The following is a 27279-nucleotide window of genomic DNA, read 5'->3' as shown; positions in this document are numbered from 1 at the left end:
GGATTTCCCATTGGAGTTGTAGGAGAGCTGCCAACAGGTGTAAGGTACTTTATCAATTTGTTTTGATTGATGGAAACTGAAAGCACCTTACCAACCAAAGGACTGTGAGTGGCAGTAAAATTTCCACTTGTGTTATCCGTAGATGATGGGATGACAAGTTGAGTTGGGGAAGCAGCAGAAACTCCTGTAATAGTGATCAAGAGTGGATGATCTCCAGTATTTTGAGCTGGAACTGGGTCGTATGGCTGCAAAGCTTCACCACCATCAGTCAGCGAGAGTGAGAGTTGAGCAGCGTCATAAGAGTCAAAGTCGCGTGAAAGCTTCTTGTTGAAAGCTTCTTTAAAGTCGTCGACATTTGCGCAGTCTTCAGTAGACTTTGACAGCGTTGTTTGGCTTAAGCTTCACCCAAAGTTTTGTCATTTTTGTGGAATAAAACTAAAGACACAAAAATGACAAAATATAACAAATTTATGAAAAACTATATTTACCATTCAAATTATTTACAATGAAATAGAGCCAAAGTTTGTATGAATTTTCCTACAAACTTTAAATAAAACGGTATCATTTGGTGCTCTTTCTATACTACTCCAAACTGACCAAGGAAGTTGTCAAGACTTTTTAAACAATGACATGCAACATTCCCAAGCACGTATATTGCTCCAGACAACATTCCATTCCACAAAATAACTGTCTGATCAGATATGGTTCATCAACCATTCAACAACGACACGCAGATTGAAACTACACTACAGTTTGATATTATCGATTCATGGCCCAGTATAAACGACTCGAGTATAGTAAGGAATATGTTTGTGTGCCAATCAATTCCAGATAAATAACTGAGTATGTTTATTGTAAAAGCAACCAATTATGTACGAAAACGACAAGTATTCAACCATTGTTTATTCCAACGACTCGATCGTTGCAAGATAAATACAAACTTCATTTTACGTGAATACAGCAGTGAATAGCTAAAGTAACGTAAACTCGTCGATTTATAGTAATCAACTGTTTCATTACAGAATTCCCCAAAGATTCCAAACTGTTTTGGCTGATCTTTTGCCAATTTTGATCAAATAATCTGCAATATAATCATACCGAGAATTACCCGTTGCACCAGGGATAATATCTTTCAATCGTGGTCGGATTACAACGTCAGATACAATGCCAATATCTTCAACTGACTGTCCTTTATGATCACCATTACGAACAAATGCTCGATGACCTACAGTCATTTTGTTGTAAAATATTTCCTTGGTATCAGATGTCAACTCTTTTTTGAATGGCATTGGTTTAAAGTCTATCGGATCATGAGTGATAAGTTCTGGATCTAAACTCCAAACATTTGCACCGGAACCAGCCGTTGTGACATCCTCACCAAACACTGTTCCAATTTTAAACGACTGCATAGTTCCTGTCATGATTTCACATGCAGACATGCAATCACCACTGGTAAATACACCCACTGGTTTGGTATAAACCTGATCGTAAATGTTGGATGCTCTTGGATCCAAAAAATCATGGAATACCGAATACTGGCTTTTGGCTGGTGTTTTGAACCAAGCATCGCGAGATGATTTCAAATCTATGGGCGGATGTACAAACATATTGTATGTGACGTCGTTCATGAGATATTTCACTTGAAATGGCTCAAGCTTGCTCTTGAATAGCTGTGGAATGGCATTTGCAAAACTCATACTTCCACCACCACCTTCACGAACATCGATCAAAATAGAATTGGTTTTTTTGAGCACTGTGGTCAATAGTCTTTTCACTTCACGAATTCCTTCAGGAATATCTCGTGTGTTTGTTGTGCGGGATGTGCACTTGAATGATGTTAGTTTGATTATTCCCATGTTTTGGCTGTCAGGGTTCCAAATTGTCCAAGACAGTTCGAGTATACTCGTTTGATAAAATGTAATCTGTAAATCACGTTTTGACAATCGTCCCGTGTTTTGATATTGACTGCTTTGATCCCGCTTTCGAATACGGCGAGGAGTAAGCAATGACTTGGTAGATTGGGAACTTGTGGTATGATCATCGACTGTTGTAGTTGGCAATGCATGACTATTGGATTTTACAGCAACTGTATTTTGTAAATGTATATCAAGAGTCACGCCTGTCAATTGTGTGTAAAGTTTACTAGAGTACTCCCAACAGGTATATTGATATACAGACATGTACGGTACATTAACCTCGTATATGATGCCGCTATGGGATTTGAGTTTAAGCTCGATAGAGTCTTCGTCGGGAAGTGGGGTATAAGATCCATATCTGAAGGTCAAATATCTTAGTGCTAGACGCTGACTATGAGACTCGGTGGATCCACCAATGGCATTTCGATGCTTTTCTTTCCATTCGTAAAAAGTGAGACCGTTAATGCTGACAAGTCGATCTCCAATATTGATTCGATTATAAGCGGTATCACGTAGTAGATTCAGTATTTCACGATTGACGGGTTTACTGACAACGATTGTTGGATCTTTGATTATATCGCCTGGACCATCAATAAACTGAAAAGAAATTCCTATGGTAGCGAAAAAACAACGATGAGTGCCAGCTAATGTCATGATGGTATGTTCGTCACGAGCTCGAGTGAATACATCCAATAATCCAAGCTGGAGCTGTTTATCAGTAAGGGTTCTGATATTGTTTCGGATATGCTCAAGAGCAGGATACGGATTTGCTTCTTGACCATGATGCTTTATTTTTGATTCAAAATTGACCCATGCCTGGACATGTTGAATCATTGGAGTTCGGTTGTAATGTGTTGGTCAGTTAATAATATGTTGCAATATATTGTGTTGGTTATGATATCAGGTTGTGGTGGAAATGACAACTTGCCTTGAATACATTTTCGGCATTCGACACTAGAACATTTCGTTGTTCAAGAGTATATGGAAAAAAGGTAAACAATCCAGCATCACGATCGAGTTTGATGGGTCTATAGTCGGACCATTTACTTTTAATAGTAGCAGGTGGTGTTGATGTTGATGTTGCAGCAGGTTGTGTTGATGTTGTAAGAGTTTGAGCATTGATGCAAGATATTGCAGCTAAAACTGTTACCAAAAAAAGAACCATTTAAAGCAGTATGCAATGCAAAGTATGATCAATCAGTTCGTACAACTCGCAATCGATGATGCAGCTGGTATTATATTGATGAAAGATTATTGTATAAAGTATGTGTTTTTGATTATCAATATCTTTATAGTCGTTTTCCAGTTTATCCTCCCTTTTATTCAAGCTGTTTTCAGTCGTGTTTTAACGTGGTCCATCACCCTATTCCAATATCACGTCACAAGCACCTGAATATTGTTTACAGTGTTACATTGACTTGTGTCAAAATAAATAGACGCACAAACCATTTATGCTTAGCTGCTGTCCCTTGACAATGGTTGTTTGTAACCATATGGCTTTAACGACTTGGTGATAGTTTGTTGAAGATAGCGTGAATAAGGCGATATTCACGCAAAATGCAACACTAAACTGCCAAAATACATGATAAACAGTCGCATGTTTGATTGGTGTCGGTTTGCTGGACACTGTTATTGAAGTCATTGTTCAGAAACAGTTGTTGCTGGTCTTGACATTCAAGTCACGTTCTTTTGCGTATGGATTTATACTTTCATGCCAAAACTTTGTATAATATATTGTCATCAGATTGTTGATTGATGGCCTGACAACCCTGTAATCATCAACACTTGAACAACGAGACATTGCAAACACACTTGTGGATCTTACCATGCGCAAATACCAGTCAACAATGTCAATGATCTTGAAAACAATATTATGTACAAAAACCAACTGTCGAGTGACAGACTGATTAGCAACAATGAATATGTTCAGGTTTTTGTTGATAATATTCAAACAGTAAACTCAATGTCTGGATTGCAATGAATGAATGTGATGATCGTACACCGTATGACTATGCAATCAAACGCAACAATGCAAGGTTTAAACACATCAGTTCAAAACTATAGTTTGTATCATATGATGGTCGGTGTGTTTGCAGACTGACCAAGGAAGTTGTCAAGACTTTTTAAACAATGACATGCAACATTCCCAAACATGTATATTGCTCCAGACAACATTCCATTCCACAAAATAACTGTCTGATCAGATATGGTTCATCAACCATTCAACAACGACACGCAGATTGAAACTACACTACAGTTTGATATTATCGATTCTTGACCCAGTATAAACGACTCGAGTATAGTAAGGAATATGTTTGTGTGCCAATCAATTCCAGATAAATAACTGAGTATGTCTAAATTCAATCTGTAGTAATAAGGTGAAACGAGTATCAAATCATGGATTATTTCAGAGCAATCACTGAAGGATAAAACGTTTCATTTTATACGAATACGAGTGTAAATATAAATCACCCATCAAGTATGTCTGATAGCCAGATTATTGGCAGTTTATGTTTTTCGACAAAGACGACTGACTAAATATAGTGTTGCTTATCTGAATGTCATTTTAAAAAGTGGTGCAAGACAATATAGCAAAAAAGGAAACATGACTAGAGTAATACCATTTACAATACGAATGTGTAATTATATTCACTGATTATATATTGTTATTGTCCATCCCACCAAGACTTGAGTCCAAGTGCCGATTCTGAAATAGAACCCTATAATAAAATGAATTATTCAATATAGATCCCAAGATAAGGTGGATTGGCCAAGTATTATCCATAATCTAGTACATGAACCTACCACAATAGTATAAGGCGGATCGCGATGTGGTTCGTCTGTTCCAGCACCTCCTGATGCTGGAGTTATAGTCTTGTTTCCAATCTGCCCACTCTTGATCTCTTTCACTGGACCAACGTCCACAAATGCTTCATTTTCTACGCGAAACCGGATAGGCTCTTCTCTGTCCATAAACAGATCATTTTCATCGTATTTCCATACCCAAAGTCCTTCATTTGTATCACTAGTAAAAATAAAGCATTGTTAGAAACCTGTTTTTGTAAAGCAGATTTGCCAACTACTCCAGACTTACTATTCACTTCCAGGCATGAGAAATGAGGGCGGGATAATAATATCGTCGAAAAAGTTCATTGTAACTAGGCGCAGCGCAAATCAAAACAAAGCCATGCCACATGTTCCATAACCAAGTTGAAATATAGGTTAGTGTAAGCAGAGTCGATCAAAGCCAAGCAAGATCGTACATTCCCATCATTGATACATGGCATATATTTTGAAACCTTACTTCGAACTCCAGCTGTTGGCGAGCAATCCTTGATCTTACCCTCCAGAATCTCTCCCTTGAAGGGTCGAAACACAATCATTCTAAACTCGACTAGAATGATCAAGATTCATTCATAAAGTAGGATGAGTTGACATGTGTGGATTTTATTTAAACCACATTGATTTCCATGCATCGAGTAGAAACTTGAAAAAAACACTAGTGCAATCGTTGTATACAAATCCTTGAATGTATTGACGCACCTTGGCATTGATAGGAACCATCCTGACAAGCATGAACAACAGGATCACTAGCCTTGGTCAGGTCATAGACAGAAATACACAACCCAACATTATGCAGCACTTTGTTTGCATATTTAAAATTGAGCTCATCAACAATCGCATCCTCTTGGCCTTTGTAAAAGTCTTTGGGCAAGACTCGCACAATATCCGTTAGAATGGATAGTACAAACATTTGTAAATGTGATAATATATTGACGAGGTAAACAGACAATTTACTGTTGTATTCATGTAAAATGAAATACTAAAGTGTCAAAATACATAACAACAGCCAATCTCATGAAGCGATCATTCACATCAAGTTTACTGGTTAGCATTGTTTTGAAAACTATTTGGCTGACATGGACACAACAGTTGTATTCCTGAAATGTCATCATTATTTTTTTGAACTAGAACATAAATAACTCAATTCTGGATTACATTGACGAAATCTGATGATCGTACAATGTAGGGTTATGTCAAAGATGTTTTAAAACCCAGTTGATTTGTAATAGAAAAGCACAGTCAATCAATGATTATTCCAAAGCAAAAGTAGTGACTGCAAGATAGTGTTTCATTTTACATGGTACGGTTGTAAAAGTAAACGATTTGATGGCTCAAACAAAATTTTACAAGTCAAATAGTAACTAGACAAATGATTTAGCACAATAGTTTACGATTGTACAGTGCTGACTTCGTAGAGATACGCAGACAAAAGTTTAATGCCTTGAATATAATTACTGCGATCCAGCTTTTCATTGATGGAGTGAGCACCATCATCAGATCGGCCCATAGGAAGAAGTAAAACCTAATGGCATTCACAGTTCATGTGAGTATTTTGCCGAGTTGTAACTTGACTATAAAACATGAACAATTCTAGTCTATATATAATCCATACACTTTTTTTGAGAGCCTCTTGGAAGGAAAGCGTGACAGGAATACTGCCACCTTCACGAGTATAGTCAGGGGTGACGTTGAAAACCTTTTGGACCGCCTTGGTAGCAGCAACTGGAGCCAAATAGCAAAGGTTGTTGATAAATCACAAAAATCAGTCAGCTCTGCATTGGAAGCAAATACAAGGCAATAATTACAGCCGCATTCACGTAGAATGAAATACCAAGTTTGTAGAGTTGTATTGACAGCATCAAACCAGTCAAATGTAATGTCTAGATTGCAATGCCGGATCTGGTGATTGTAAAGTTATGACCACTTCAATTCAAAGCTATAATTTGATTGTGTGCATCATATTATGTACGCTGTGTTTTGAAGAATTGAGAGCATATATTGAATAAGCAGACAGTTTCTAGTAGAAACATGCAGCAAATGCTCAGTCATCTCTATGCCAAAGCAAAATAGAGGCAGCCATTGCAAGATAGTGCTCCATTTTACGTGAATACGACTGTAAAAGCATCCAAGATTTCAAAATTTAAACTTTACCATAGTTCCAGCTGTTGATATCAGCAACCCACGACTTTCCAGCATGCTCACATTCAACGTGGACAGTGTTTTTACTACCGAGCTTAGCAAACTCGCTCATGATGTAGTCAACCACCTGTTTTGTAAGTTTGGCAGGCTCCTGATTAGGAACACTGCGAATGGAGAATTTGCCTATCACCTTGGCAGGAATGACAGTTTTTGCACCCGGAGAGTAAAATGCGCCTTCAATACCGTGAAGCGAAAGCGATGGGAAACGCCAGCGAGACATGAGCACATTCTTTTCAGTGTCATGGATAGTGTTCTTGGCATCGATAGCATTATAAATGTCGTTCATGCTAAAATCAAGTGCTTTGTAGATGGCATCCTCTTCAGATGTAACAGGAGCTACATCATCCTACAAGTTGTATTGGAACAAAAGTGAAACATCGCATTTAACAAAGATTACTAGCTTATAGTATTTCACCAACATGACAGTACAGACACAAAAAACTCAAAAATACCATGATTCCAGGAACAAGAATCTTTCCATCTGGAGTAACAAGCTTTTGCATCAGATGAACCAAATCAGTCATTGGCTCATGAACCTAGATTGAGAAAGTTGAGAACGAGATTAAATAAAGTATACATTATTACAATAATTCAGCAACAGTCCAAGCATTACTGTGTTGAACGATTTAAACCCCCTATCTCAACAGAATTGATCTTACAGTTCCACCTAGATTACAAATCGTTGGGTGAGCATTACATAAAGTAGATTGTATTCAACAATGAGCCAAATCCTATCAACGTACCAAAAACACCAGAATGAAGATCTTTTCCAGGTCCTGAAACAGTCAGCATGAAATAAGATACTCCACGAAGACCATAAGTAATGCAGGGCTTGGTTGTTCCAAGCCAATCTTAACATCCAGCAATGTGCATTGATTTAGTCTTTTTAAAATAGCAAACAATTGCAGTAAGTGATGCGAATAAAAACTACATACAGTTGTCGCTGATGCACACGCAATCCACATCTTTAAAATACAGGGCAGCCTCCTTGTAAATCAGTTCGTCAAGACCTTCACTGCCAGATTCTTCCATTCCCTCAAAACACATTTTCAGGTTGACTATGATTGCCAAGCAATGCATTAGAAATATTACACTACTTGAAATATATCTACACTGACACTTACCAGGCAAATCGAGTCCAAGTTTCTGGTGAATCTGAATAACCCAGAGCCAAGAAATGACTGGTCCCTTGTCGTCAGTGCTTCCGCGACCAAACATACGACCCTTATCATCCTCCACCAGAGTAAAAGGATCTGTTGCCCACCTATGACAGATATTCGAATGCAATACATAAATGGGCGGTTTAGTTGAAGCAATGTGATTAGGACTAGTCGAGGAATCTGTATTTGCGATCAAGTTGAATACACAATATTAAATATACATACCCGTCCTCTTTGAGAGCAGGCTGGACATCATAATGACCTGAATATGTAGTGCAATATCTATGTATTAGATTTCAAAATATGCATTGCAAACAAGTCCAGATCCAAACAATTACCATAAACAAGAACAGTTTTCTTATTGGGATCTGTGCCATATGTGGCAAGAACAATGGGAGGAAGATCAATCTCACGTCCTTCTAGCTGTTGTTTTCCGGGGTAACGAAGCTCGACACTAACAAGCACGTCAAGAAAGTTATCAATGAATAGTTTAGATTTGATAGTAAAACTGTTGGACAGAACAATGAATACCTGGCGCCAAGTCCCTTGAGTTCCTTTTCCAGCCACTAGAATCAAGTTGAACAGATCATTATCATTTAAAGTGAGCAACAGATTACATTATTATTAGACAATAGATTCGGTGAATTGCAAGACTGTTCATGATGGAACATGATGAAAGTTTGCACTTACAAAACCCATTCGAACTACATCTGGACGGTGAGCCGCAGAGCTACTGACACTGCAACAGTGAATCATGAAAAATAAAGCATGAGCAACAATCGATCAGTGAGAACCAAGACAACTGGCTATCACAAGTCATGGCATTCCAACAGCACTTTACCACCACCAGTATAGTAAATCTGGTTAAAAGTATTTAATCAACCAACATACCTAGGAATTGCAACGGTTTCTGCAAGACGCTGAACAAAGTAGTTCTGATGCTCGTCAATGTAATTGTTGACACTGTCTGATACCATTGGTTGTTGATATTGAGTTGAAGTTGTATTGACGTAAAATAAAACACTTGTAATAATTGTCTGATTTTTGGAATAATGGTCAAATATTCGTTGCGTGTTTCTACCCAAAGCATTATCAATCTATTATAATGCGACGAGTTGAGATTGTTCTTTTTAAAACTCTCTCGAGAATCATTTTACAAAAACTGAAATCAGATTCATTACAATTCAGATACTAGACTCGGCTATTCTCAATACAATCTCATATATTCACGCTCTGATTCAAGATGACATATTTTAATATTGTTTAATAAATTGGTACTCATCATTTCATAAACCTGTTTATTATGCAGACACTCCAGTGTTTCATTCTCCATGAATAGGGCCGTGAAACGGATCGAGTTGCTGATGAAATGCCAAATCTTTGAAAAATAAAATGAAATTTGGGCAAAGTGCTGGTGTTCTGGCTAATTTTGAAATGTCAAAACTTGCCCGTCAATTGCAGCCAACATAGTCATGTCAGACTACAGACGAAGAGATTCTCGGGATGTCCGAAGAGAGTCAGGCCATAGCAAGCGAAGTAGTGGTAGAGGTTATCGAGATGCAGATACATTTGATACTCCAGATAAAGGTTAGAGTTATTTCTTTATTTTTGATTCAAGACTGGAATGTACTGAATCAGACATTCGGCAGTGTAGTGCATAGAAACTCAAGTTGATAATACTTTTGTATATGAAACTTAGTTATGCCTGAAACATTGGATTATGAAGGCAGAGGTGGTCACAGCAACTCTCGTGAAAATGGTCAGCGTTCGAGTGGTAGAGGACACAGTAAAAGTCGCAGCAGAAGTCGAGGCCGCTCCAATCGCCAATATAGGTCAAGATCTCGTTCACCTAAAGGTACGTGGTCTCACTTTATTCATTCTACCCAGTCAACATGGATGCATGTTTGAAAAATAAAGTTTTAACAATAGATTTAAAACTCAACCAACTATTGCCTTTTGTATTTTCAAATAGACGACCATCTTGCTTTGGATCGATCTGAGCGAGGCTACAGAGACCGTGAAGAAGACTATCGACGAAGTCGAGACAGACGTCGCTCTCTTTCCAGATCTACATCGCCACGTCATCATCGAAGACGCTACAGTGTTAGTCGCAGTCCAAGCGTAGAACGTGGGCGTAATCGCCGATCTAGGAATGAAATAGACGATCGTGAACAACCCAATCAAGCTCCTATCAAAAAAGCCAGCTCTAGTCGTGCCTATTCAAACGATAATTTAAGTGGAAAACATAGTGATTTGCAAGATTGCACTTCTGAGAATGGAAATAATATAGAGGAGTTGGACGAAGAAGCAAAGATGCGTCTTCTTATGGGAATTGATGGGTTTGACTCGACAAAGGTATTTTATTTATAGCATGAAAATACTAGACCATTTTCCCATCCAATGCACTCTTTTGATACTTGGCTAAATGATGGAGATTGTCTGTTTATTACCAAGAGTACTGCACGATATGAACTCATTTTAAATTGCATGTATTATTTTAGGGAAAAAAGGTTCCTGGGACAGATATCAGCAATGCCAAGATTAATAAGAAGCGCCAATACCGTCAATATATGAACAGATCCAAGGGATTTAACAGAGCTCTTTCTCCTGGATAGTGCAACTATTAATGACCATGTTAAACTTTTGTATGAAATAAACGCTGGGTATTTGCAACAAATGGCCAGAATAGTGTGATTTTTATTTGAACTCGACAAATCCATACAAGCTAAAGCTAAAGATCTACCAGCGTCTTCCACGGTCACCTTCACGATCGTAACGATCGCCTCCACCTCGTCCATTATAGCGATCATATTCACGCTCATAATCACGCTCACGACTATCGTAGCGATCGCGAGGTCGATCAAAGCGTTCTCTGCTTGCATACGGATCATGATCACTGGAACGACCTCCACGACTATAGCGATCATCGCGACGACGATCTAAGCAAATGTGGCATATTGATAGATATTCCATCAAAACATAAATTAAAACGTAGTGCAAAACGCAGTGCAAACCAATCACTAAAGCATAGTCAAAACTCATCAATGACAGCTGATTTACCGTAAAGGATTTCCTTTATAGGACCACGATACTCGCCAGGTGTAGGTGTTCGAGGACGCTGTCTCCGAGCCTATGTATTTTTAAGATATATTCAACTGAACAAGACTTTCAAGGGTACAACCACAAATCAAATGCATGTCTTGTTCAAAAGTCATACCTTTTGCACCATTAGTGGTCGCCCAAGCAAGTCAGCCCCATTAAGAGTCAGGGCATCGTCTGCATCTTCTACATTAGCAAAGTTGACAAATCCAAACCCACGCGATTCTCTAGTGCGTGGATCAAACCTGTATGGATGTGTTTACAATAAAAGTCAGTTTTATGGTATTTCAAAGCATGTATTGGATGATTGCAAAGCATAATGACAAGCACTCTTGATTGCAATAAAAATTTAAACATACATGACTTCACATTTAAGAACCTAAAAAGTATTTAAAGGTTTGGCAATACAAATAAAATAAGCAACAAGTATAAAACCAACTCTTGCAGTTTAAAAAAGTAATTGTTGATGGATAATCGCCACAATCCAACACACCTTGCCGTATTTTGAAAATATTCCTTCAAGATCCTCGTTGCGAACATCCATGGATAGCCCACTCACAAACAAATTTGTGCCAGTGTTGGTTGAGTTTCTGATGATAACAAGAGTTGGAATTCCAAGTAAAAACAGATGAGTAAACTAGTCAAGCTTTTAAACTTGAAAGTGGAACCAAAAAACAGACATTGGCAGTGTATGAGATCTGATGTATAAATTGGTTTTGAATTCTTGGATTAAATAAGAGTAAAATGAGATGTGTGATGGAGTGTGGTTGCCATTAGAGCATGATTGAACATTGCAGATGACAACAAGGTAATTGTACCGCCGTTGCAGATGGATTGTTGAATGGCAAGACAAGGTGAAAGAGTTGATACAAACTACAAGGCATATCGACATTACGATCGTTCTCTGTCAGCAGGGGCACGATCAGGCGAGCGAGCAGGTCCATGCGACCTTCGAGAAGCTCCGGGCGAACGAGAACGGTTTCGGTCCAAATCTCGGCGGCCGGGACTTGAGTGTCTTGGAGATTTGTCATAATCTGCAGCTGGTTGAAAAGTCCAAGTTCAAAGGATATGATTAGTAAACAACCATCATGCTTGGATGTAATCTCAGTCTTACAGGATATGATGTGAAAAAACAAAATGAAAGACCAAGAAGCAGTGGTTGAGAGCAATAAAAATAGTTGAGGATCTGCAGACCAAGTAGATCTTCGATGGTAAATTATCGATATCAGTCAGATCAAGCCTGTGGATGTAAAAGACAAGCATGAGGGTTGAGCCAGAAATGCGATAATATCTGGAATCTGATAACCAATCTATGCATGGCATCAACAGAGTAAGGATGTCATAATGCAGACAAGAAGTCCTGCAACAGCCGAACAAGCCTGAATCAGTTGTAACGCAAGATGACAAAATGAATAGAATTAAAGAGTCAAGCGAATGCCAAGATTGAAGAGCATTAAGCAGGACTAGAGAGTGAGTACAAACCAGACATTAGTTTTGCGAAACAAATTGAAGTAAAAAGCAGAAACTGCAGTCTGACTGAAACTAACACGCGGCTGACTTTTGAAGTTGTACTTTTGGAATCAATCAACTTGCTCACATCATGACTGTAAGTAAACTGTCTTAAAGAAGAGTCTTGAAGAGTCTTGAAGAGTCTTGAATCCTTTCTTAATTCAATTCATTCATTCTTCATTCGTCTTGTAACCTACAAAATACTTGTCTGTGAATATCCTTCATTTCTACACTTGTATTGCTCTTGATGCATTCATTACTATTTCAAATCGAAATCCAACTCAAGAAACGCTGCGTTTGGAATCAACTCTCTTTGCAATCTTTTTTTAAATAGACTTGAACTCTATCCACCTACTTGCTACTCCAACCTTCATATCTTGATAGTGCCACTATCTGTATTTTAACCTGCTCGTCTTTTACAAGTCTGCACCACTCTGGTTTCATATCTTGGTGCCTATTACAATCCTTTTACCTGTCCATTTGTTTCATGTGCTATTTTATATCATCTCGTTGGCTTGTTTTTACTAACTGCTTGATTTTGATTCAAAATGGCCACTCGGCTACCATGTGCTTGTATATTCATTCCTGTTGTTGTATCTTGTCACTCGCGGATTTATACAACTAGGCACAAAAACCAATTCCTGCAGAACTACTTTTAGTCATCAACTTTCTCAGAAATACTTCAGAATCCGAGTTTCGGCTGCGTCAAGGTTTTTTAAATGGAAAGAGAGTCGAGTTCTTCAAGGGTAACTATCATTCCATTCATCTTGTTCAAGTCTTGTATTCCTCTCGAAAAAATATCTATCTTGAATGTCTACCAACTCATTTCCCTTCAATTCTAAACCATTGTAGGCAAGCATGCTGTAAATGCTCTTCTTCGCGAGCCCTATAGAAAAGATCCAAAAAGACCCACAGTCGCAGATAGATCAGCTGGTGAAGCCATGATCTCATCGCTTCTTGATCATCATGTTTTTGCACCAGCTTCCAAAGAACCTAAAAGTCAGAAGCTTGGTCTTGTGCCGCCAGGAAAGCCATTCGACGAGGATGATTATTACGTTTGGGTATACGAGGGTTCTCAATTGACTGGCACGCTGATTGGTGTTGGCATACTTTTACTTACTTTTGCTGGCGTAATGTTCCCATTGTGGCCAGAGCCAATGCGACAGGGAGTGTACTATCTGTCACTTGGAATGATGGGACTTATCGGTGCTCTTATGGCTATTGCCGTGTTGCGTCTCATTATCTGGGTCGTGCTGCTACTGGTTATCGGCCAAGGCGGTTGGTTGTTCCCCAATCTATGGGCTGACGTTGGCATCATCGAAAGCTTTATGCCACTATGGGGGTATGTATACTGTCTAGATTCTATCCAAAATCTCCATTTGTTTTTCTAACAATACATGCACTTTTGTCCAATCCCCTATATCCACATCAACTAACATTTATTTTGGCAATTCATGAATATATAGATGGGATGAAAAGAAAAAGATAAAGGGCTCAAAGTCCTCTTAGGCAATCAGTCAAATACATTAGCAAGAGTGCATCATCAATGGTATTGTGGGAATAATTGCGATTAAACAAAGGCGTATAAAATCATGTCTTGATTTGCAATTGCTTAAATTTTGGTCTACTTTTCCTTTTGATCGTTTTTGTTCCGGTTGGTGAGAGTGGCATTTTCGTTGTGGGCAGTGTCTGCTTTAACAACTTTGGAAGCAGGCATGACTGGTGGTGGAATTTGTGTAGCCTTTATAGAGGAAATGTCAAGCTCGAGCTGGATAATGCGATACACATCCATAAATCTACGATACAAGACACTTGTTGACAGTTGCAACAATCAGTCATTACATAATCATGAGCTGGATGATGCGTTTTGAGCGACAATATCCAAAATTGGTCAAAAAACACTTACAGAATCATAAACAGCGTAAATGCGCTCATGTATACGTTGCGTTGCGAGTAGAATCGTTGGTATTTGCTTTGAAGTTCTTGGTTTCAATTTCAAATACATTATGCCAGGTTAGTCTGGATCTGCCACTTGAATTGAAATAGCAGACATATGATCTTACCCATGGTGTATTCAGAACTTCCTGAATGATGGTTGTGATGATGACCATGATCATGGGTCTCACTTTCCAGCTTAAACAATCGAAGAACATTGTCAGCAAACACTCCAGAAATAATCAAAAGTGCGATCCTGGCTGTCCACACAGCATATTCATTGCTTGAGATCTTGCCAAACCAATTCATAGCATCTTTGCGACTACAAGGAATAAGAATATAGACAGTACAAGTCAACGTTAAAACAAGGCAAAAGTATAAAGTGTGCATGCATAGATGCTCATAGATTGAAGTAGTTCAAGACCATTAAACTCACGTTTTTGCAGCAATGAATGAGAGTGGAATCAATGACAACAGATAGAATAAAACCTCAATCCACAATACATAGTAAGTAAGTTTGTTAAACAGCGACATGGTTTCTTATTGAGTGAGAAGTGGCAGTCAACTTTATAGGAAAGAATTGTAGAATTTTGAAATATCAAGATTTGATGACGTGGCAATGAATCGAGGTTCAACTGCCGCATTCACATGAAATGTAAATCAGCCAAAGCACAGTTTCATGAAATGTTAATTTACTGCACAACGTTCTGGTTATTGGCATGCAAACAACAGTTGTATTTCCGAGATTTAAACTTTTGATAATCCACAATTGCAAACCAACTTTTATAACTGGCGACATTGAATCTGAATTTCAAAGTTCAAGTCACGCACATCACGTGCAGTTTAAACAATTTCAGCCAATAAAAACACGTTTAATTTTTTCTTTCATTTTTACAATTTAATCAAAAAACTTGGTCTTGTCCCAGATCATGGTATGGATTGTTTTGTTCTCCAGTCTTTGATAGTAGCTTGTTTATACTAAGCTATTGATCTTTAAGAGCATGTGTTGGTTTCCTTTGTCATGGTGAAGCTGATTTGTTTGATTTTATTTTTATTCCTGCCATAGAGTACTGTCGTCAAACTAGAGGCTCTCCTCACTACAATTGCCACTGAGCATAATACAGCAGTACTAGCGCAGGTGTGGTGGTGTGTATTTGAATGTATATTTTGTCAAGCCGTATTTTGGGCTAATGAATGTCGGTTTTTTTTACTGACAGAATGTTTATTAATTTATTTTAAAAAGGCATCTACGGAGTTGAGTACACATTGGCTTAAGCAACCTGACACCATTCCCCGTCTGCTTCAGATTGTTGCAAACTCATCATTTATTGGAGTATGTTGCTTTGATCATTTTTATGAGTTTTACATTAAATTGCCCATTGTATATGCTTGCTTCATTTATAATGGCAACCCTATCAAGTTCATCTTGTAGAATATGTAATTGATTGGGTTTTTTCTGTCTTTCAGGCTCGACAATTAGCGGCTGTTGAAGCGCGCAAACTTGTTGAAAAAAGCGATGGCAAAGCCTGGCTCGCTCTGTCTGAGCAAGTGCGTCAAGAGATCAAGACTGGCATTTTGAGTGTTGCTGTTAATCAAGAAAGGTGTGTAGTGTGGTGTATACGCAAAATAGATTGTTGCTATGCAATTCTCATTCTTTGGTTTAAAACTAGCATACTTGTCCGAAATGCTCTAGCTCGTGTTATTTCTGAAATTGCCAAGATCGAAATCTCCAATCATCGTTGGATTGAGCTTATTACCATTTTAAACTCCCTCTGTGCTAGCCCAGTCGTTGGTCAGCGAGAAGTACGTGCTTGTCATGACTTGATTTTATATACAAGTTGTATGATTACCAACCTGTTTTTCCTTTTGTTTGTGTACTAGGTTGGTGTATATGTTCTTTATACTTTGTTTGAAGTTATCACCGATCAACTCTCAGACTATATTCCTGAGCTACTTGCTTTATTTTGTAAATCTGTCAATGATCCCGAGAGCATCACTGTCGCTGTGACTACTGTGCAGTAAGTAGCGAAAATTGGATGGACTGGGTTGATGCTTGTAAACTTTTTATTGATGAATCATTTTGTACTGGTTTATAGAGCATTGGGAAAAGTGGCCGAATTCATTGAAGATCCCAATGAACCTAGCTTTGTAAGTATACTGATGGTTTACTACTTTGATTCTACTTTGACTAAATCAAGTCTGCTGTATTTTAGAAAACCTTTTGTGACCTTATTCCCAGTATAGTGCAAGTGATGCAGCGTACATTGGTAGCTGGAGATGATGCCAACACTTTGAAAGTCTTTGAAGTGTTTGAAGGACTATTGCTTTTGGTATGTAGCACTGCTAGCTGATTTACTATTTTTCGGTCCATCTCATTCTGTGCTGGTATTTTAGGAGGTTCCACTAGTTACCAAGTATTTTGGTGAACTCGTCAATTTCTACCTGGTAATCGCCAGTACCCCTGACAATTCCGATGAAATTCGAATCATGGCCATGTCCTTCCTAATGCTTACTGCATCCTACGCAAAAACAAGACTGACTAAACTTCGTCTAGTTCCCACTATTATTGATGCTATTTTTCCCATTGCTGCTGAAGAGGAATCCAAGGATCGCGAAGATCGGTATCCTGCCAAATCGGCAATTCAAGTGATCAATTCACTTGCTCTTGCCTTTCCTCCACATCATGTTTATCCTGCTGTGATGCGACATGTGGCCACATTTATTCAAGATTCTCAGCGATCCGGTTTTCGTCGTGCTGCGATGCTTGCTATTGCCGTTCTTGTAGAAGGATGTGCTGACCATATGCGTGAGAAAATTGATCAAATTCTTCCTTCCGTCATTTATGCTCTGCAAGACCATACTCCATGTGTTCGTCGAGCAGCATGTACTGCTCTTGGTGCTTTGTCAGTAGATCTAGATGATGAGATTGCCGAGCAGCATTCGGTGTTACTTCCTCTATTACTTACGCTTGTGGATGATCCTGATGTTGAAGTACAGCCTGTCGTTTTGGGAACTCTTGTATTGCTGGTTGAGGCTCTAGACGATGCGATTCTTCCATACTTGGAACTGCTTATTACAAAACTAATTGGTTTGATATCTTCTTCAAATCGCAAATCTGTACTTGCTTCTGTAAACTGTATTGGTTCAGTTGCTCGTTCCTCTGGCTCGTCGTTTTTGCCCTATTTCAAAGTGACAATGGCACAACTTTGCTCGTTCATGATGATCACAGAGCCATCAAACCTAGATATGCGTGCAATAGCAACTGATGCCATGGGTGCCGTTGCTGAGGCAGTGGGTAAAGAAGCATTTGCACCACACATGTCTGAAATGATGAATTTAGTTATCAGTGGCATTAGTATCGACAGCTATCAACTTCGTGAGTGCAGCTATCTGTTTTTTGGAGTTTTGGCACGCACGTTTGGTGAAGATTTTTCACCTTATCTTCAACTTGTCGTTCCTTCCATCATGCACTCGTGCAATCAGCAAGATACAGATTGGAATGATATGCTAAAATCATCCAACTCTTTTGATCCTGCTCATAATCCTAATGGTGAAGAGGACATTGATATTTCTGAAGAAAGTGACAATGAGGAAAGCGCCATTGAAAAGTATTCATTCAACTCTGCAATTTCTTTGGAAAAAGCATCCTCCTTTCAAGCTTTGAGTCTACTGTTTACTGCTACCCGGGCAGCCTTTTTACCCTTTGTTTCTGACAGTGCCAATGCCGCTCTATCCTCATTAGACAATTTCAATGATGATGTTCGAATCTCGGCTGCTCAGTGTCTTTTACAGTTTTTTGTTGCCATGCAGTCTATTGCAGATTCGTCCGAATGGCAGGCTGGTCTCCCCTGCCAGACCCCTGTTCATGAAAATGTTGCTTCGATTGGAAAGATTGCTATGGAGGGTGTGTTGAAGATGCTCGATGAAGAGGAAGCTAGGTATGTACTGTTTTATCATGCTCAATCCCTTGAAATTTTAAACTGCGCTTGTGATGACTCCTTCTCAGTACCCAGCTCACACTGAGTGCAAAGCACGTTGATATGAACCTGAGATATCTCTTTCTGAAGCGGCCTATTTTGTTTTTAAACTATTTTGTCAAATTTGACTGGAATAATGATGTAATCTAACCGTTTGTGTATTTTGCAATTCGATTTTTGATTTGATAGAATGGTGGTTGCTCAAACTTTACAAGAGATTGTTGAAACGATCAAGCTTATTGGACCTGTTAGTGTTGGCTTTGATTATTCGTCGACACCCGACTCTTTACAATACGTGAATGCGCTTGCAAATATGCTGTTGCAGCTTTTCCGTGGAGAACACAGTTGTCAGATTAACGAAGATTTTGATGAGAGTGCTGGACATGATGACGATGAACTTGCGGAACTTGATGCTCTAGTTATTAGTACTGCTGCAGATGCTCTTGGAGGCTTGGCTGCTGCTCTTGGACCTGAATATGGTAGCTATTTTTCACCATTTTTCCCACTTATTGCAAAGCATTATCAAAAGTCCAAACCGGTTTCGGATCGAAGTATGGCAATTGGAACCCTTGCCGAAATTGTAGATGGTCTTGAGCATGGTGTTTCGCCATTTACGCAAGATCTTCTACCGCTGTTTATCAAATCTCTACGCGATGAAGATGACGAAGTACGTAGCAATGGTGCATTTGGAATCGGGCTTCTAATTTACTATTCAACCACAGATTTAAGCAGGTAAAGCCACTAGTGCGTTGTAGCTGTAATTCCTGCTATTTACTAACTTTTTACACATTAGTTACTATCCACAATTGCTTCAGCTTCTCTATCCCTTTTTTACGATTGACTCAAAATCCAACATGTCAGACAATGCATGCGGGGCAGTAGCTCGTATGATTCTACGCTGCTCGCAAGCTGTTCCTTTGGATCAAGTCATTCCCGTATTTTTTGGAGCTCTTCCGCTTAAACGGGATTTTGAAGAAAACCCAATCGTATTCAAGTGCATATTTTTCCTTTTGGAGGCCAAAGCTCCTTCAGTTTTGTCCGAGTTGGAACATATTAGACAACTTTGTAAACATGTATTGGCTGCAACTGCTCCATCACAAGTTGACTCTCCAACTCGTATGCGAATTTTGGAGGTCATGTCAAGCATCCAGTGATGCAAGAGCAGACCCTACTATTTGTCTCGAGTATCACTACTTGACTCATTCTAATTACAATCATATTCACGTAAAATGAAACACTAAATAAAGTGCCAAAATACATAATAACAGTCAGTCTCATGGAATGATATCAGCTTACCCATCTTTCTCCTGGTGATTGACATGAAACAACAGCTGCATTTCTAAGATGTGCGATCGTTGTTAAACTAGAACATAAATTGACAAATCTGATGATTGCACTATTTTGTTCAAGGCTAATTTGATTGCCATTACAGTTAAACTGGCTTGACATGAATTATATTTTTATTACAATTTTATTTGAAAACTGCAAGTTGGATTGCAGATTTGTCATGCCACAACAGAAACGGACATACGATAATGCTGGTTTAAATGATGATCAAAGTGTTTTGAACTCTCAAAACAGTGCAATCAAGACTACCAAACTGAGTCAATGTAATGAGACCAAACCTTTGGGTTTATTGACCAGTTCTTTGACTAAAGATCAAGACATTGCTGGCATCTCAGACACTGAATCGTGTAGTTCACTGGACAGCGAGACTTGGGAAGAAGTGGTTGATCCTGATATACCTCCCGAGTCATCAACAATTGAGATTCTTTGTTCAGAAGTCATTACAAAGTAGGCCGAACCTTGTTGAACCAACAGAATACTTATAACTACTAATATTCAATTAAATAATGGGATGAATGGATCAACAGACCCAAGGAAAAAAGACAAGGAATCACTAGACAGCAGAGGAAGCAACACTCCACTCTGCATAAAGTTCACTTGCTGACACTCTTGTCGGCTGCATTACATCGTAATGCAAAGTGTTGCAATGCAATGCTTCAGGTTGGTTTCGGGATTTCCAAACGCTTGATGGAATAATTTGCAATCATGAATTAGTCATGAACTAACTTGCAATAATATTACACTTAGAGCATGCTGATGTCGCTTTTACCGTTTCATCTCATTCAAGGCATAGAAACCTTGCGTCAGCAAAAGTCACCCACTCTTCCTTATCTGACAGATTTACTACAGTGGTGGTGCAGGCAACTGGATTTACCAAAACATACTAATATTGATTTTAAAAATGTATCTTCCATAAACAGTCGTTGCTTTCAGGTACTTCAAGACTTTGGACTGAGCAATCATGAGGAAAAATCGAATGACACAGAAACCTTTACTTTGGGATTTGTTGCATTATGTCGATCCATTGGATTGGACATCAGACTGGTTGTTGCACTGTATCCTATTCCTCTTTCTTTATCCTTGAAAAAGATGGATGCAGTGCATAATCCGCTGAATCTTTGGTGCGAAGTGTACTCTTGGGATCAACAACTCTGGATCCCATTGAGGATTGAGTCATGTACAGTCTATGATCCCTTGCGTCCTTGGGATGCCATTGAACAGAAATCACTTTGCTACGTCATTGCATTAGAGCCGTGTAATATTATCAAAGAAGTGACGCGACGATACGCATCGCTATGGAGTACTACCACAAGAAAGCTACGGCTTCCTTTGAAAGAGTCTGGCGATGGTTGGTGGAAACTATCGCTTTGGTTCTACTCCAAGTCTTTTAAATCTACACGCGATGAACATGAAGATAATGTGACTTCGATTCTTCAGTTGACAGAATCTATGCCAAACACTTTTTCTGGATTTGTAGACCATCCATTGTGGGTAATTAGAATATAGACAATCGATCTTGCAAACCTATATTTGGCTAATTATGAGTGGTTCGCTGTTTTGGTTGGATTATTTAAACAGATACGCACTGGAAAGACACTGTAAACAAAATCAAGTGATTTACCCAAATGGAAAAAAGCATATTGTTGGCACATTTAAAGGAGAACCAATCTATCCCCGTACACATGTGCAAACGGTAATTCTAAGCATGGCGGTATATTGACAAAAATGTCCACTAATCTCCTTTACTCTAGATTCGAAGCTCAGAGTCTTGGAAGCGCTTTGGATATCAAATTAAATCTGGAGAATCGGGTGTTGTTTTAAAGCAAAAATCTCTAGCCGATTCATCCAAATCATTCAATATAGAGGATCAAGATATGTTTATAGATTCAAATGAGACGAATGGTTCTGTTTGGCTTTACGGAGAATGGCAGACTGAACCCCTTGAACCTCTTGCACTAATAGATGTAAGTCCTAAATCCGTGTGGTGGCTATACTATTTTAACAGAAAAAAGAAACTAATTTATTTTATAAAGGGAATTATTCCTCGCAATGATTTCGGTAACATTGAAATATTTCATCCCAGGATGATTCCTCGTGGAGCTGTTCATATTCGAGGTACACAAATTGGTGTTGATAGTTTGAGTATTAAACGGATGGTGTTGAACAGGATATGCGTTGACTTGTCTTTTGTACTTGTAGGCAAAGGAGCATGCCATATTGCAAAACAGCTTGAAATCGACTATGCATCTGCCATTGTATGTATTTATATTGACTTTCTACTGTCGCACAGATAATTGCAACTGTAATCAAACTAACTCGTTTTGATTTAAAGACGGGGTTTCAATTTGGAAGAGGCAAACCCATTCCACTGTTGGATGGAATCATAGTAACAGCGGAAAATGGCGAGATCATCTTGGAAGTAAGTATATACCTGTTGAATTCACTTGCGTATTTTTTATTGTGCAGCGGCAGGTGATTGACTTTCATACCATGCTCATATTTTAAGGGGCTGGGAGAGGAAGAAAGAGCAAAGCGTAATGCATATCTTCAAAAACGGCAACTGGATGCGCTTGGCCGATGGAAACGGCTTACAATCGGAATCATATCTCGAGCTAGAATTTTCAGGGACTATTATCGAGATACTGCATAATACACTGTCAAAGTTTGCATTATTGATCAATTGCGTATTTAAAATCTCGTTTGATTTGTGAAACAATAATAATTGACGATCCGCAAAAGTTGAATAAACTGTATTGGCCATGACATTGGCAACCCTAAACAATTGAATGTTTAAACTATCAAATGCTAACTCGACAAATTTTGCTCAAAATTATAAGACCAGTAGCTGGATCGCCGATGCTCATCTATTATAATCGCATTCACGTAAAATGAAATACTTTTTTATACTTATTTTGCAGTGGTTGCCTATTCAATAGACACAACACCTATACGATGCTCACAAACTATAGCTTTGAACTGGAATTGTCTTTTTCTGAAATACATTGTACAATCACCAGATTCGTCCATTGCAGTTCAGATATTGGGTTTGGCTGTTGTCAAGCCTACAAACACAGATACGTTCGCGTTCTAGTCCAACATATCTCAGAAATGCTGCTGCTGCGTCCATTCCAGTCACCAGGATATTGCTCAGCCAGTTTTTCCAAGGGGCTCAAGGACACAATGCTATCCAGTAAATCTAATGCGAATTGGCCGTTTATTATGTATTTTGGCACTTATTTAGTGTTTCATTGTGCGTGAATACGGCCGTAACCACATCAATCGTCAAGAGACGAGTCTTGGGCTTGCTGAAAATGTCAAATGAATGAATAAACTAGTCAATAAACTATTAAACGTGCAGACCTGAATGGACAAGAATCTCACCTGCAAGAATGCATCCAACTTGATATTTTCTAATCGCAACTCTTCTAGCTTTTGCTCAGTAGAAATCTTATCACTCATCAACGTCTTCAACCGTCCAGTTAGTCCATTGATTTCTTCCTTGACCTTGGTTTGGTCTACCTCGAGCGCTACGCATTCCTGCTCCTGTAAAGCACACTGATCTCGCAACTCCTTTGTGATTTGAATCATCCGCTCCATTTCATGTCTAGCTCCTTTTGTCCTTTCTAGTAATGTCTCAATGTGTTGCACCATCCGTTGAAACTTGGGATTTTCTCGAGCAGATGCCAGATTAGCAAGAGTATTTGAGTTGTCAACAAGTGCAGGTTCAGTCTGGTCACTCTCCTTTAATGAAATCTCTTTCTTGTTCAAAAACTTGGTTTCTGCCATATTCTTTTTTTGATAGTGTTGTGCTGGCTGGCAAGATGCTGGCAAGATATTTGCAGCAGAATATATTTTGCTGCTATAAAGCCTTTGTTGTCAATGCAAGGTTCAATTGCTGTTCAGAATCAACTTTTGATCACGTGATGTACTCTTTATAATCAAAAAAAAAAACTTTATTTCATTACAGAAAAAAATAATACAATGGTTGCCAAGAGTAAGTTGGCATGCGAGGACAGTCTGTGTTTGAGTGTTGACTGGAGTGTGTTTGATCGCAGTGTCATGTCTAACTTTTGTGAATCTCTGCAATGTAATGCTGATTGAACTACTAGAGGCCAAAAGTAAACGTCAGGCTGCATCAACAAAATACAAGATTCAAAAAAAGGTTGCAGAACATGGACGCAAGGCCCGCAAGGACGCAAAGAAAAATCCTCAGCGGAAAGCATTAAAGAAGGATCCCGGCATTCCAAATCTCTTTCCATTCAAAGAGAAACTTTTGCATCAAGCCGAGGAAGCAAAACGCAAGGTGTGAATGGTGTTGCTGGATTGACATTTCTTTTTAATCATTGCTTTCAGTCTCATGCAATACTAATTGACAATTTATGGATTAAACAACAGGCTATTGAAGAAAAAGAACTTGCTGTAAAGGCCCGTAAAGCTAATCGCAACGGACTTACATCTGACCAAATGAGTTTGGCTGCTTTGGCTGAAGATGCTACCAGTCGCAGTCGTGCATTTGACACTACTCTTGTTCAGATTGGATCAAAAGGCAGCTTGGCTACTGAACGCAGCGACCCAGCCTTGAGTGGCCGTAAAGACGATTCTCGCAAGGCGTATTATCGTGAATTTAAAAAAGTTATTGAAAATGCAGATGTTATCTTGGAGGTTTTGGATGCTCGTGATCCATTAGGCTGTCGTACCAAGCAGATTGAAGAACTCATTTTGAACGCTGGCTCTAATAAGCGAATTATTTTGATTCTCAACAAAATTGGTAAATTCAACTCTTGTTCATCAGTTTAAATCTGATTCTGTTTATTCTGGCCACTGTTGGCACTGCATTAAATTTTAACATTGATGAATTGTTTGGTTCATGGTTGCTTTAGATTTGGTTCCTCGCGAAAATGTAGAGAAATGGCTAAAATACCTTCGCAATGAGTATCCTACTGTTGCGTTCAAGGCATCTACCCAAAGTCAACGCTCCAATTTGGGCCAATCAACTGTTTCTACTCAGCAAGCAAGCGATGGTTTGCTGACTAGCAGTGAATGTCTTGGTACGAACACTGATTTAAAATACAGTCCTTTTGGCTGAAATCATGCATCCATTGATATTTCATTCTCACTAATCTTCACTGACATTGTACTTTAGGTGCGGACAATTTGATTCGACTGCTCAAAAACTATTGCCGAAATATCAACATCAAAACCTCCATCACTGTTGGAATTGTCGGATTTCCTAATGTCGGAAAATCAAGTGTCATCAACTCTTTGAAGCGCTCCAAAGTGTGCAACGTAGGTGCAGCACCTGGAATCACCAAAGTATCGCAAGCCATTCATTTGGACAAAAACATCAAACTTTTAGACTGCCCTGGTATTGTCTTTAGTCGCAGTAACAATGAAGAAGATGCTGCGCAGGTTCTTCTTCGAAACTGCGTCAAGGTTGAACTTCTTGAAGACACACTTGGTCCAGGTAACAATTTACTCGATTGCAATGTGCCAAACTTGTTTAATTTTCAACCATTCTTGATACAAATCTTGCTAATGTTATTTGTTTTTAGTCGAGTTGATTGTATCTCGTTGTAAAAAGGAACAGCTAATGAGTTTATACTCTGTAAACCACTTTGTGGATGCAACTGATTTTCTTGTGCAACTTGCCAGAAATCGTGGAAAACTTCGCAAGGTAAGCTCCATTACTATTACCATTAAATCCATTCAAATATAATGGTTATGGAAATATTTAAACTGGTTTATGCAAGCTAATCATTATGGTTAAAACTGCTATTTAGGGTGGTATTCCAGACATTAAAGGTGTATCACGTTCGGTCATTCAAGATTGGAATAGCGGTCGAATTCCATTCTATACAATTCCTCCAGAAGCAGGACCTGCAGTTGAAAGCCACATTTCCAGCGCTATTGTCGAGTCATGGAGCAAGGAGTTTTCACTCTCTGAAATTCTTGAACTTGAAGACAAAGAAGTTCTTCCAAACGCACAGAAAACCCCAATTGCCCGTTCAAAAATGCACACGTTTTCTAATACCGGCCCTATGCCTGTTGATATGCTCCTAGATCGCCTTCCTAAAGGATATAACGATGCTGATGACATTTTGTCTTCCGAAGAAATGGATCTAGAAAATCAGGATAGTGACAGTGAGGAAACCGAAGACCAAATGGACGACAGTGAAGATGAGCATAGTGGAGATAGCATGTCAGATGTGGAGGACACGAAAATGCCAGAAGATAAAAAAATTGTTCCAGAAATCAGATTCAAGCCAATCCAGAAAAAGAAAACTCTCTCCAAGCTGACTGACAGATCTGTTGATATAAGCCAAGAAGAAAAACGCATCAATCCTCAAACTAACAAAAACTTGCGCAAAATGCAAAAACAACTCAAGCGCAATCAACGTAGAAATGCTCGCGATGACAATGCGGATGACGTCGAGATGGAGTAATGCCTGCTATTTAGGAATAAAACAGCTTATCATTTATTATCAAGATTTGGACCATCTATAAATGCATTTGACATTTGGTTAATTTATTTGAACCATATCTGATCAGATAGTTATTTTGTGGAATGGAATGTTGTCTGGAGCAATATACATGTTTGGGAGTGTTGCATGTCATTGTTTAAAAAGTCTTGACAACTTCCTTGGTCAGTCTGCAAACACACCGACCATCATATGATACAAACTATAGTTTTGAACTGATGTGTTTAAACCTTGCATTGTTGCGTTTGATTGCATAGTCATACGGTGTACGATCATCACATTCATTCATTGCAATCCAGACATTGAGTTTACTGTTTGAATATTATCAACAAAAACCTGAACATATTCATTGTTGCTAATCAGTCTGTCACTCGACAGTTGGTTTTTGTACATAATATTGTTTTCAAGATCATTGACATTGTTGACTGGTATTTGCGCATGGTAAGATCCACAAGTGTGTTTGCAATGTCTCGTTGTTCAAGTGTTGATGATTACAGGGTTGTCAGGCCATCAATCAACAATCTGATGACAATATATTATACAAAGTTTTGACATGAAAGTATAAATCCATACACAAAAGAACGTGGCTTGAATGTCAAGACCAGCAACAACTGTTTCTGAACAATGATTCCAATAACAGTGTCCAGCAAACCGACACCAATCAAACATGCGACTGTTTATCATGTATTTTGGCAGTTTAGTGTTGCATTTTGCGTGAATATCGCCTTATTCACGCTATCTTCAACAAACTATCACCAAGTCGTTAAAGCCATATGGTTACAAACAACCATTGTCAAGGGACAGCTGCTATGTA

General features: G+C 38.8%; 10 protein-coding genes across 10 annotated transcripts; 5 read left to right on the top strand and 5 right to left on the bottom strand.

Annotated features, from left to right (window-relative positions):
* Positions 1 to 1016: 1016 nt before the first annotated feature.
* Positions 1017 to 3558, bottom strand: BATDEDRAFT_23544 (uncharacterized protein; the record flags this gene model as incomplete). The annotated part of the gene is made up of 3 exons (XM_006677248.1): positions 1017 to 2732; positions 2854 to 3059; positions 3363 to 3558. The coding sequence occupies 3 exons, from the start codon at positions 3556 to 3558 to the stop codon at positions 1017 to 1019; spliced, it is 2118 nt and encodes a 705-aa protein (XP_006677311.1).
* A 1024-nt stretch (positions 3559 to 4582) lies between these two features.
* On the bottom strand, positions 4583 to 5670 carry BATDEDRAFT_86925 (DNA-directed RNA polymerase III subunit RPC25; the record flags this gene model as incomplete). Its single annotated transcript, XM_006677495.1, has 5 exons — positions 4583 to 4636; positions 4722 to 4941; positions 5011 to 5074; positions 5221 to 5310; positions 5460 to 5670. 5 exons carry the CDS (start codon positions 5668 to 5670, stop codon positions 4583 to 4585), a joined length of 639 nt encoding a protein of 212 aa, XP_006677558.1.
* Positions 5671 to 6031: 361 nt separating this feature from the next.
* Positions 6032 to 9096, bottom strand: BATDEDRAFT_19033 (metallodipeptidase; the record flags this gene model as incomplete). Its single annotated transcript, XM_006677138.1, has 13 exons — positions 6032 to 6282; positions 6373 to 6482; positions 6912 to 7305; positions 7412 to 7495; positions 7619 to 7626; positions 7703 to 7810; positions 7895 to 8017; positions 8084 to 8223; positions 8345 to 8381; positions 8458 to 8573; positions 8651 to 8685; positions 8810 to 8858; positions 9011 to 9096. The coding sequence occupies 13 exons, from the start codon at positions 9094 to 9096 to the stop codon at positions 6148 to 6150; spliced, it is 1425 nt and encodes a 474-aa protein (XP_006677201.1). The 3' UTR covers positions 6032 to 6147.
* A 495-nt stretch (positions 9097 to 9591) lies between these two features.
* Positions 9592 to 10796, top strand: BATDEDRAFT_86923 (uncharacterized protein; the record flags this gene model as incomplete). Its single annotated transcript, XM_006677595.1, has 4 exons — positions 9592 to 9706; positions 9819 to 9974; positions 10092 to 10474; positions 10621 to 10796. 4 exons carry the CDS (start codon positions 9592 to 9594, stop codon positions 10732 to 10734), a joined length of 768 nt encoding a protein of 255 aa, XP_006677658.1. The 3' UTR covers positions 10735 to 10796.
* A 62-nt stretch (positions 10797 to 10858) lies between these two features.
* Positions 10859 to 12249, bottom strand: BATDEDRAFT_23541 (uncharacterized protein; the record flags this gene model as incomplete). Its single annotated transcript, XM_006677247.1, has 6 exons — positions 10859 to 11058; positions 11180 to 11249; positions 11337 to 11463; positions 11578 to 11597; positions 11712 to 11808; positions 12089 to 12249. 6 exons carry the CDS (start codon positions 12247 to 12249, stop codon positions 10859 to 10861), a joined length of 675 nt encoding a protein of 224 aa, XP_006677310.1.
* Positions 12250 to 12818: 569 nt separating this feature from the next.
* BATDEDRAFT_34626 (Sec63 complex subunit SEC62) lies at positions 12819 to 15214 on the top strand (the record flags this gene model as incomplete). Its single annotated transcript, XM_006677369.1, has 4 exons — positions 12819 to 12824; positions 13353 to 13473; positions 13580 to 14069; positions 14194 to 15214. 4 exons carry the CDS (start codon positions 12819 to 12821, stop codon positions 14234 to 14236), a joined length of 660 nt encoding a protein of 219 aa, XP_006677432.1. The 3' UTR covers positions 14237 to 15214.
* A 377-nt stretch (positions 15215 to 15591) lies between these two features.
* Positions 15592 to 19825, top strand: BATDEDRAFT_86921 (uncharacterized protein; the record flags this gene model as incomplete). The annotated part of the gene is made up of 11 exons (XM_006677594.1): positions 15592 to 15594; positions 15729 to 15800; positions 15906 to 15995; positions 16130 to 16263; positions 16333 to 16465; positions 16544 to 16680; positions 16759 to 16810; positions 16876 to 16992; positions 17057 to 18600; positions 18829 to 19371; positions 19433 to 19825. The coding sequence occupies 11 exons, from the start codon at positions 15592 to 15594 to the stop codon at positions 19791 to 19793; spliced, it is 3186 nt and encodes a 1061-aa protein (XP_006677657.1). The 3' UTR covers positions 19794 to 19825.
* A 321-nt stretch (positions 19826 to 20146) lies between these two features.
* On the top strand, positions 20147 to 22636 carry BATDEDRAFT_23537 (uncharacterized protein; the record flags this gene model as incomplete). The annotated part of the gene is made up of 8 exons (XM_006677246.1): positions 20147 to 20433; positions 20514 to 20646; positions 20734 to 21473; positions 21565 to 21679; positions 21738 to 21950; positions 22020 to 22241; positions 22319 to 22405; positions 22493 to 22636. The coding sequence occupies 8 exons, from the start codon at positions 20147 to 20149 to the stop codon at positions 22634 to 22636; spliced, it is 1941 nt and encodes a 646-aa protein (XP_006677309.1).
* A 625-nt stretch (positions 22637 to 23261) lies between these two features.
* BATDEDRAFT_23536 (uncharacterized protein) lies at positions 23262 to 23772 on the bottom strand (the record flags this gene model as incomplete). The annotated part of the gene is made up of 2 exons (XM_006677245.1): positions 23262 to 23291; positions 23368 to 23772. The coding sequence occupies 2 exons, from the start codon at positions 23770 to 23772 to the stop codon at positions 23262 to 23264; spliced, it is 435 nt and encodes a 144-aa protein (XP_006677308.1).
* A 304-nt stretch (positions 23773 to 24076) lies between these two features.
* Positions 24077 to 26470, top strand: BATDEDRAFT_19030 (uncharacterized protein; the record flags this gene model as incomplete). Its single annotated transcript, XM_006677137.1, has 6 exons — positions 24077 to 24291; positions 24456 to 24754; positions 24867 to 25034; positions 25130 to 25450; positions 25539 to 25660; positions 25767 to 26470. The coding sequence occupies 6 exons, from the start codon at positions 24077 to 24079 to the stop codon at positions 26427 to 26429; spliced, it is 1788 nt and encodes a 595-aa protein (XP_006677200.1). The 3' UTR covers positions 26430 to 26470.
* Positions 26471 to 27279: the final 809 nt, after the last annotated feature.

Source organism: Batrachochytrium dendrobatidis (assembly GCF_000203795.2).
Source record: "Batrachochytrium dendrobatidis JAM81 unplaced genomic scaffold BATDEscaffold_3, whole genome shotgun sequence".
In the NCBI taxonomy this organism is placed as follows: Eukaryota; Fungi; Chytridiomycota; class Chytridiomycetes; order Rhizophydiales; genus Batrachochytrium; species Batrachochytrium dendrobatidis.
The sequence above is the reverse complement of the archived record's forward strand: the minus strand, read 5'-3'. Positions and strand labels throughout refer to the sequence as shown.